At 35.1% G+C, this 11,601-nt stretch overlaps 1 protein-coding gene across 1 annotated transcript; it reads left to right on the forward strand.

Annotated features, from left to right (window-relative positions):
• Positions 1-714: 714 nt before the first annotated feature.
• On the forward strand, positions 715-8,659 carry LOC137650075 (3',5'-cyclic-AMP phosphodiesterase-like; the record flags this gene model as incomplete). The annotated part of the gene is made up of 6 exons (XM_068383138.1): positions 715-1,065; positions 4,176-4,274; positions 4,495-4,659; positions 4,980-5,357; positions 5,477-5,659; positions 5,839-8,659. Coding segments are annotated over 6 exons (1,494 nt in total), but the record flags the coding sequence as incomplete, so codon positions are not given.
• Between the last annotated feature and the right edge of the window lie 2,942 nt (positions 8,660-11,601).

Genomic DNA, 11,601 nt, shown 5'->3' on the forward strand with positions numbered 1-11,601 from the left:
AATCTCTCTCTCTCTCTCTCTCTCTCTCTCTCTCTCTCTCTCTCTCTCTCTCTCTCTCTCTCTCTCTCTCGTGCAATAATTAGAATATAATCATATAAGATGTTTAAGTGATGCTTACTTCAATCTAGATATTACTTTTGACTATTTGTAGAAATGAATAATCACCAACTATTTCGTTTTTCGATGGGTATTTGTTTTGGGAGGTATTGACCTATCCTTCCTTCTCCCACGCCCTATCCACCAATAGCAAGTAAGGAAAACGATGACGTCAGTCAGACAGCCAATGAGCTTACAGCGCAGTCTATGACGCCATACTTTACTTTTCTTTTCGTTTTTTTTTTTTTTTTTTACGGAACTCCACTCCTTCCATTGCCCACTCTCTCTCTCTCTCTCTCTCTCTCTCTCTCTCTCTCTCTCTCTCTCTCTCACACACGACTTATTTAATATTGATTTTTCTGTATAATGGTGCCACCATTGTAATAGATGTTTCCTTAACTTATTTAATTGAATGGACTAGCTTTCAACCCCAGAAACCGCATTTTAACAATCTGATCCCTCTCGATTTGAGCCCAGTTTTGTGCCTAAGAGCTGTTTTATTTTATTTTATTTTTCGATATATGCCAGGAGTTTTTCAAAATCTCTCTCTCTCTCTCTCTCTCTCTCTTTCTCTCTCTCTCTCTCTCTCTCTCACACACAAACAGGCAATGAAATAAATCCATACCTTCTTCTCCAACAGACCAACAGCAAGAATTGGACATCCCCAGCCTACGTGTAGACGACGGCGACAGGATTAAGAAGAAAGACAGAGTCCTCTCCGCAGCAGCATCGTCAGCCCTAACGTCGTCGGTGGCACCAGCGGGTCAGTCGATGCCCCCGGCCATACATCATGCCGTGCCCACCTCGGTGGCCGGCTCCTCCCTCGGTACTTGCGTACCCTCTCAGCGAGAGGTGTCCATGTCGATGATCCAGGGGGTGAAGAAGCCTCTGCTTCACGCTAACTCCTTCTCGGGCGACCACCTTCCGAAGTACGGCATCGACACGTTGCATGAAGAGGAACTCGGGAAGGTAATAGAATTGGTGATTGTAAACTCTTGATGTTTAAAAGACTGCTCTCCTTCAATCTATTTTAATCGTTGTAAAATGATACCGATTGGAGGGAAGAGTACCTCAAAGAATACTCCTTCAATGTTCTAAACGTAAAAAAAAAAATTAAATAATACCGCCTAGAGGGAAAAGTACTCTTTATAAAGTAATAACTGCCTTAAGAAACATTTATGGATCTCTCTTGTGCTGTTTCAAGATAATGGTTGTAAAATAGCCCCTTAATTAAAAGCAGACTTCCTAAATTATCTTTTTTAAAATCAAATACAATATGTATAACCTTACGGAAATCCTTTCCTAATCTGTTTTATATAATAAATGAAAAACAACGCAAAAAAATATTGCGTGCATTCCATTCTGTCAACCTCAAGAATTTGGTGTTCTCTAGTAATTACATAAAACGTTCAATAACACCTTTAATTATTAATATTTTGAGTTAAATTCTATTTATTTTTCCGGAGATGGATATGAATATAGTTCATCCCCTAATCTATTATTTTCCATTTATATTCATTACCAGCGTAATCATATCCTAAACTCCTCATACAGATTTCCCATGCATGACCCCTATTCATGGCAATACGTGTTCCAGCCTGACTAAGAGCACGGTACTTGTGAATATTGAAATCATGATATTATGTAACCTTCATGTCAGCATTTGGAAGATACAGTTAACCTGGTCGGCCCAATCTCACCTTATGGGCCAACCAGAAAATTAGTCTTTTTTTATGTTCTGTGCTCATCAGAAGATATTGATCAATAAAATTGAGTTTATCCAAACATATGAAATGATAAAATTTTGTTTGTTTTGAGCAGCTGGATGAAATATGCGAAGAGGTAATTTGATCCGCTAGAATTTTCCCACTGGTTTGTGTTTATGTCTGTGTACATTTGACTGTGTACACAAACAAATGCAGACTCACGTATACATAGCAGTGACTGGACTAACAAGTCACTATAACAGTTTTAGAGTAGTGCCACATTTCATTCCTTGACTGATTAAGTCAGATATTTTTTCCTTGACTGAACAAGTCAGATATTTTTTCCTTAGACTGATCAAGTCAGATATATTTTTCCTCAAGTCAACTGAATTATGTTCTTCAATGTACCTTCAGTCTCATCAACTTGCTTGTTATGATATGATCAGTCTTGGCAGTGACAAACAGTACTAGGTACTATTGTTAGACTTGATGCAAGACTTTAGTAGAGCACAATTGGTAACCTGTACAGACTTAGCCATTCGGTCTTATTTCAAGGCAATAGCAACGTCCAAAGTCGTATTACTTCTAGTCTAATTTACTTAAAGATAACATATTATTGCAAATTATTGAGTTTTTTTTTTATTTCTTAGTTTGTGAGGCACTTGAAATCATTTCCCTTTATTGTTATGAAATATCAATATGATTTACTTTTGACCCCTTTTCATATTATTTAGATAATTCACCGTATATTTCTAAGAAGAATTTCTGTAATAATATTTTTGACCTCCCACTATTAATGACAATACAGTCAGATCTTTGTTTTTATTTATTCAGTTTAGCCTGAATTATAATAAGATATCATGAAGGATATGATTCTGTCAATATAAAGATTTCACTTGAAAATCTCTTTTATATATACCATATATATATATATATATATATATATATATATATATATATATATATATATATATATATATATATATATGATTAATGTTCTTAACATTAAGGAGCCTTGTTAAAGGGAACAAGGTAAACGAGGAAAAAAGAACGTGATATTCGGTGAAGGTTATGAACAGACTCGGATTATTAGATTAGCATGACTTTGGAAGTTGCTAACGTCAGACAAATGCTACCGATTGATTTCACAATGCACTGTGGTTGGTCTCACGAGTTCGAACAATGTCACGGCGTGCAGCAGCAGCATCAATACGGCTGCAATCTTATTCTGTACTACACTTTTTCTCTCTTATGTTTTTTTTCTCTCTCTCTCTCTCTCTCTCTCTCTCTCTCTCTCTCTCTCTCTCTCTCTCTCTCTCTCTCTCTCTCTCTCTCTCTCTCTGAAGATTGTCACTTTCCTTCTCTTTATTCTGATAACTATTCAAAATCAGGTTCCATTCATTTCCCCCAGACGAGTTGTTTTTATTATATACGATTTTGCCTCTTGGTTTATGTGTATTATAAATATCATTTAACTTTATAGGCCTTTATTCATTGATCACTTTTGTATCCAATATATCGTTTTTATACGATTTGCGTCTCAGGGAATATGTACCATTTAATTATACTATTTTATCTTAATTCAATTCATTATTCATGAATCTTTCTCCTACTGAACCAACTTCAGTTTTATAGGACTTTGTTCGAAGGAGTCAACTGGAGTATTATTTTTTTTAATTCATACGTCTGGATCCAAAAACGATATTTAAGAAGAAGAGACACACACTACTAGTTTTGTATTTGGCCTTTATCTAAAAAGACATTCCTTTCTTAGCAACTTTCAGAAAGTTGGTTTATATTAATAAATAGCATTACATAGTCTAGCATCTGCAACAGAGTCCAGATAAAGCGTTAAGATTTTGCTAGCCACTTTTGCTTGAGCTCTTTTCTTTCAAATATGCATCCAAGTAAAGAAGTTGATGTAAATTTGGATTAATGTTTTTACCACAATTAATTTGTTTTGTTTTATGAAGAACCACCTCTCTCTCTCTCTCTCTCTCTCTCTCTCTCTCTCTCTCTCTCTCTCTCTCTCTCTCTCTCTCTCTCTCTCTCTCTCTCTCCTCAACAGAAGTTAGCATCATTGATTTGAAGGCATGTCTCAGAAACTAACAATATAATGTGCATGAAACATATATATATATATATATATATATATATATATATATATATATATATATATATATATATATATATATATATATATATATACACACTGGCGTAACTTTGCTTTTGTGGAAGCTATATTCTAAGCAACTGGTATATAGAACACTAAAACTTTATGTAGAAATTCAAATAGTGACATTTTTGCAAGTTATTGTTAGTACAAGCCCTTAAAGGTTACCCCGACTATGATCATGTTCTTTTTTTTTACAGATCTTAGAGGATGTAGACAAATGGGGAATAGATATCTACAGGATATCGGAACTGTCCAACAGGAAGCCTTTGACAACCGTAACCTACACAATATTCGTGGTTAGTATACTCTTCCATTGGCTATAATACTTATTTTGAATATTTTTGTGAAATGCACAAATTTAAATCGTGTATTTGAGATTGAATTCTCATTAGTACTTTAGACGTTTTATGAATAGCAAAATCGTATATCTCCACTGGTTGTGTTTAATTTTATTATATAGAAATATCATGTAAGTTATATATTGTACTTAATTTTTAACACCGGCTGCTTTTTCAGGAACGTGACTTACTGAAGACGTTTAAAATTCCGCCCAAGACTTTCATAACTTTCATGATGACACTGGAAGACCACTATTTGAAGGACGTTCCTTACCACAATTCCTTACATGCTGCTGACGTCACGCAGTCCACCCATGTCCTCCTCAATTCACCTGCCCTAGAGGTATGTTGTACTTGCAAATCTTCACGAAATAACTGCTTTGAATGGATAGTGTCTCTAAGAGAGCATACTTCCTCGTGACTTTGCAAAACTGAACAGTAAACAGTTTCTTGTAGTTCTTTCAATTTCTGCCTTGAGATGGAAACAGTGGCTTCTGAAAATGTACTGTATAAAAGTATTTTTTTATGAGATTAGGTTATTGTGTTATTCATTGTGCAATATGGTTAACCACGAAGATATGAAAATTTAAGAATTATAAAATTAGATTTGGATTTTGTAAATCTCCTTTTGCTTACTCCTCTTCTTGTTTTTTTTCTTTACAGTCAGTTTTCACAAACTTGGAAATCCTGGCAGCCATTTTTGCAGCTGCCATTCACGATGTAGATCACCCTGGCCTCACCAACCAGTACCTGATAAACTCTTCTTCAGAACTTGCCCTTATGTACAATGATGAATCAGTACTTGAGAATCACCATTTGGCTGTTGCCTTCAAGTTGTTGCAGAATCAGGATTGTGATATTTTCGCGAACCTGTCTAAGAAACAGAGGCAGACGCTGCGAAAGATGGTGATTGATATGGTGCTGGCCACAGACATGAGTAAACACATGAGTCTGTTAGCGGATCTCAAGACTATGGTTGAAACCAAGAAGGTTGCGGGGTCTGGGGTTTTACTCCTCGATAACTACACTGACAGGATACAGGTAAAATTATGACTCTTATGCTGTCTTAATGTTGAATATGAATTGCCTCTGCTGTTTTGGTATCCTAAATTTTAGATATTCCTTATGACTACCAATGGTTAATTTTCCTCGAATTTCAGGTGCTACAAAATATGGTGCACTGTGCAGATCTAAGTAACCCCACCAAGCCACTGGAGCTGTATAAGAACTGGGTGTCCTCTATAATGGAGGAATTCTTCCAGCAGGGTGACCGGGAAAGAGAACAGGGCATGGACATTTCCCCCATGTGTGATAGGCATTCAGCCACAATTGAAAAGTCACAGGTAAGCTTGAAGTTATTAATTGGGTGATATTTTTATCTTTTTTCTCATTTTCTTAATCAGTAACATATGAATGGTAAATTTAATCATCCAAAGTAATGTAACATTAAATAGTGAGCAAAACTAGCTTGATCTGGTGGAAAGTATAACTGATAACTTATTGAACGTCCTTTTTTTTTTAGGTTGGCTTTATTGATTACATTGTTCATCCACTATGGGAAACGTGGGCAGATCTTGTTCATCCAGACGCACAGGATATCCTTGACACCTTAGAAGAGAATAGAGACTGGTACCAGCGAATGATTCCTCTTTCTCCATCTTCGTCCTCCAATGATTTAAAAGAGGAGGACTGTCAAGGGGAAGACTCTTTAGATCAGCCTGAAGGAGAACTATGTGCTGCAGCAGAGCGAATTCAGATCCAGTTTACACTCGAAGACGAAGGAAGTGGAGGTGTACGTGCACCGCCAGGAGATGCTCCTGGTGATGACCCTACAATGTGACCATTGGTAGCCTCCTACTGTAATAAACTTAAACGCAAAGTGATGAGGTGGCTTCACCTCAAGTGACCAACCCTACAGGAGGTGGGAAAAGTATTTCATTTGCCTCTTCCCATCCTCCGTGCTAGTGGCCTGATCTTTAAATAACTTTTACCTTCGTACCTCATCTCCTGAGATTTTTTCTTAAAATGCCAGGTTGATACTCTGGAATAAATCTGGTATTATTCTCCAGAAACAGAGCGTCTACCTAGTGAAGAATATATTATGTTGTGCTGACACTCGGGTGTTTTGTGAGTGCAACTTCAGTGTGGGTCGACGTCGAGAGAAAGAGCGAGCGAGAGAAAGAGAGAACGAGCGAGCGAAAGAGCGAGAAAGTGTGCGTTTTGCCACGTGTCCATAGTGCGCACACCCTGCAGGTTCAGGGTTGTCCGCCTGGGTTAGCCTGAGTTCCCAAGACTGTGCCGTTGCCCAGCCTCAGCCGACCCAACCTTGCCTAAGTGTGTGATTAATAATAATATTTTCTTGTAGTTGAGTTGTAGGGTCACAACAGTGAACAGTGCCAAATTGTTCTTATTAAATACGGACCTTCATGACGTGAATTTTGTTTATCACAGCTAAAAGCAAAAAAGCACAAGTTTGGGAAATCAATTGTTCTTGCGTGAGGACTGTGGTACATATCAGATGGAGGGACTGCTAAAGGGCACAAAACTTCTTCTCCATGGTGCTTATGTCATGGGTTTTTTGAGCGTGTAAGGCATTAGTAATTACTTGCTCTGTCATTTGTTTTTGTTTTTTTTTCAATCAGGTGCCTGATGGGGTTCCCTGCTCTTAGTTTCCAAAGCAGATAAGCTAATAATAAATGATAATAATAACAAATAAAAGAAGCCAAAGATAATTTATTGCTTCAGGTTCGTTTTCAGTGGTCTGTGGTAACTGGAAGACTACAATCGTGTGGCGGCATTTTTTTTTTTTTATTATTTACCTCTTCTTCTTCTTTAATTGGTTACCTGTGAGGTGATGTTAAGAAGCGAGAGTATAACATATGGGCAGCGGATCCTATCAGACAGTATCAGTCATTACAAATGATAATTGAAGTTTCTGGAAGAGAAAAAATTCTGTTTTGGAGAAAATAAAAAGCTGCTGTTCAAACTTCAACCGTTGATTTGTAATTTCTGGTTGTGCCAATATCTTGCAGGGCTGATAAACTAGTGTTTTATTTTTTTTTTTTTTTGCAATGTTATAAGAATTTCAAGTTTTTAAATCTTTTTAAATGGCTTATTTTGACACTGTCATAGATGTTGGACAAATTTGCATATTGTTTTTAAATGAAGTTTTTAAATTAGGTAGAATCGTAGTCTTTTCCCATAACACACGAGTATTGAGAGCATAGTATGTTGTACTCCATCAGCTGCTTCATGTCAGGTCATCGGCTAAATTCTTGAAGCATAGCGTGAATATTGCAGAACACTCCCAATGATGATCATGAAGATTGTGTAGTGGTGGTGATAATGGTGATGTTGATAATGACTGTGACCTGTAACGCTCCGAGAGAGGATTGTAAATGTACAGTACATATATACATCTATATATATCCTGTATATATGTTGTATATACAGATATATTCGATAAACTTTTATTTTGAGGAACCTGATGTGTGTGATATTCAGGCTATGGTCACAGAAGTGTGCCTATAGTGTATGTGTTGCATAGCCCAGCTTATAAAGTGATGATGTAATAATACCTTCCCCTCCCCAAACCCACCCTCCCTTTTACCCTTCAATTGCTCCCTTTACCCCCCCCCCCCCCCCCCACAAGCCCCCTTACGCCAGGAGAAGTCTTAAGACGTTGACGCCGGTGCAAGGGGAAACGTTATTTAGTTTAGCGGATGTTTCTCGTACTTAACCTGAGAAGTGTCATATAGGCCGACTTTTGAAGGAAAAAGAATTTTCGTCTTATTTTAAGAGATTTTTGACATTTTCAAAAAAAGAGATATCCACTTAGTTTTTGCTTACATATTAATTTATTCGTCTCTGTGGTATTCTCAAAGTGAAAATATGCAGTAGAACTTTACTCATCAGCTCATGTCTTGCGGTCTTACAAGAAAACGGAAATAAACCTTCGTAACCGAAACGTCTGTTTGGAATTTAGAATTCTTTGTAATGTATTTCCTCGTAGATATGGATTCTCCTAAGTGAATACAGTCAAATGGATATATAGATATATACATACATTATTTTTATGAAGACGATAACTATATTACAAATATGTGTTTCTTTCCTCAGACTTCCCTATGTAATCTCGCTGAGACTTAGATTTTATTCATTTTCTCCCCTAGAAGAAAACCTAAAAAAAAAAAGATAAAATTAAAAATGACAAAAAGACGAAATTCATCCAGATAGGAATTTTATGAATGGATCCCTTCACTATCATCTCTATTTCTCTTTCTGTCCGAAGATGTATATGTACGAAACGGGCGATATCCACTGTATATATATATATATATATATATATATATATATATATATATATATATATATATATATTATATATAATGGATATAGAAGCCTAACTCAGCCCCCTGGTTAATTTGAATCATTTCCCGCAACACATTCACTCGTGATTTGAACTTACTTTGTGTACTCATTTGAGTATTCACATTCAGGTCAAAATGTTTTCAAACTCATGTCATTATATTTATTAAGGATATTTTTCTATAAAAAGAAGAAGAAGAAAGTGCTGTCTCGTTTTTGTTTTAATTGTGATGTTTGCTAGAATATGCAGAAGTGAAAGAAAACATTGCGTATAACGTTTCATCTTTTAATAACCTATTTCGAGCATTCTTGAGTAGTGCTGCAGTTTTTAGCAGTTAAGCGCAAAAAGGAGCAATTCATTACTATACTGTATAGCAATTTTACCCATCGGTCTTGGTCAGTATATTTTTGTGTCTAGAGTCCAGACTTTCTCAATTTCCCTTCGATGTAAGAGAGAATTTATTTACTTATATTATTTAATATGTATGTGTATGTATATGTGTATATATACAGTAATTATGTATATGCATAAATATACATTATATGTAGTTTTTAATACACAGAGATTAGATATTTTTTCAATGTCAAATACTTCACACTTCTATGTCAAAATTATTAAGAAATATGTATATGTACGTTTTCAACAGTGTAAAATACTGTATGTGATCATTACTGTGTGCGCAAATTTTATCATTTTGTTTTATTCCAAGGTTGTTTTCAATATGTATGTATATATATGTATGTGCAAACATGCGTTTTACCCATACACACATATATCATTTATATATGGGTGTATGTGTGCTAATGTTTACACACACATTTATACAAATATATACCTTTTAAGTATTTTGATTCGATGCCTTACCGAAGCATATTATACTCTCCAATAATTCAAGCTTCATTTATCAGATTTTTTAATGGAATTATGTTCATAATTTTTGGGTGGCCTTGATATACTCCATAGAACATGTTATGCCCATAATATCAAATGTTATTTAGTTTGTTTAAATTGTTGTTATTCTAAGTTGGTTTAAAGAAATACCCCCACAGGATATTTGATGATTTGGGATAGTATCCACGGCCTCTTTTTAACCTTTTTCAAATTCATCATTTAAGCTCAAAAGCTACCTTCTTTTTCTCTGTGTTGAATGTACTTCGTCATCAGACTGTTGGTAAATTATGGAATTGTTGGAATTCTATTGAGCTAAATCTGTTAATTTTTCAAGCCTTTATTGCACGAAGACTCGAGTTTATATGCTTCTTTGAGACACTATTTTTCAATCTCCTTAGAGAGATCAACAAGAATACAAAGCAAATACAACTTACAACAGCAGAAAAAAAAAAAATTGTTCGGATTCTTGTTGTATCATGATCACTTTTAGGTTGTGTTATTGATATTCAGATTATATTTTTCAAATTCTATGTAAATATATATATACATATATAAATTTTAAAAAATTTATGTCCAATGTTTGCCCTTTTTTAATTCTTACAAGAAAATAATTGTGGTTGAAATGAGTCGTGATTTCTCGTGTCATAATTTTGTATTTTAATAAAAACAAACACCTGGTTATTTTTTAGGTTTGGTGACTTTTATCATTTGATTTGTGTTCATGTTCCCACATTTCTCTATTTACGTCTCAGTCTTGTGACTGAAGTAGAGATTTTTAAAAGGGACAGTTAAAAAGGTACTGACGGATGAACCTCCTTCCCCCTAACCCCTCCCTACCCCTTCATCCACTCCCGTGAGCAGTGGATGCTACTACGACTGTTACTATTTGCTACCGCTGCTGCTGTTACCAGCCCATATGGACGGTCGCATTGCAATCTTCGTCCATTGGGCCAGGAAATGCTATACTTCTTTTCTGAATGGTATAATGATGACCGTTGATAATGATATTCTATTTTTTAGAAAGAAGCCCTCTTGTTCTTAGTGAAACGCGTGGAACTCCAATAATAACACCATCCTTTCGTCAGTATTTGGTTCATGACAAAAGAGAAAAAACACCAACTCTCGCCATTTTTTTTCTTTTTTTTTTCAGACTACAAATTTAATTTCTTACCGTTAGAAAGAGAGTTAACACGCCCCCTTTGGAGAGTATTTTGATGCAACAGGCTACATGTAATAATAATAATAATATTAATAATATTTTTCTTCTCTTCCCCGTGTCCAAGACCCTGTGGGTCTATAGTGCCCTCCGACACTGTGGCTGCATCAATATGCTGTTAGAAATCAAGCACATTTCAACCTTGCAACCTGGTATACTTTAGTCATCTGTACAGTCTGTTGTGCCTATGTATATATGGGTAATATGAAATCCGTATAAATTATATAATTTTATGTATAATAGCTAGAATTATTTAATAAAATAAACTTTTTGAATAAAAAATGGTTTTTCTTTCGCCTTTGAGAATTACATTTTAATAGATTCATATGGTTATAGCTATGGTATAACCAAAATAGGTCCCAAGAGTTAGCATTATTGTCCAACCCTCATATTTTTTTTAAACGTTTACTTCAGTTTTGAGGTTTTTTATATTTTTATAGCATCTCTTTTATTGGCTAAAATTTAAGCTACAACCTCAGTTGAAAAATCAGACTGCTACAAGTCCTACGGGAAAATCAGCCCTGTGAAGAAAGGAAATAAACTATATATTAAGTAATGAGTGCAAAATAAAGATATTTTAAGATCAGTAAAAACGTTGGAATAGATGTGACAAACTATGAAAAGAAACATATATTTCAAGATCAGTAAAGAAATTTAAATAGAGCTGACATATAAACTATGAAAAGAAACTTAGATATTTTAAGATCATTAAAACATTGTGACATAAACAGACGAAACTTGAATCATGGCGTTCAACATGATAAAAAATTATTGTCGCTAGTTTAAAGTTCAACCGAAATATACATTAT

The sequence above is a fragment of the Palaemon carinicauda genome, chromosome 11 (genome assembly GCF_036898095.1).
Source record: "Palaemon carinicauda isolate YSFRI2023 chromosome 11, ASM3689809v2, whole genome shotgun sequence".
Lineage (NCBI taxonomy): Eukaryota > Metazoa > Arthropoda > Malacostraca > Decapoda > Palaemonidae > Palaemon > Palaemon carinicauda.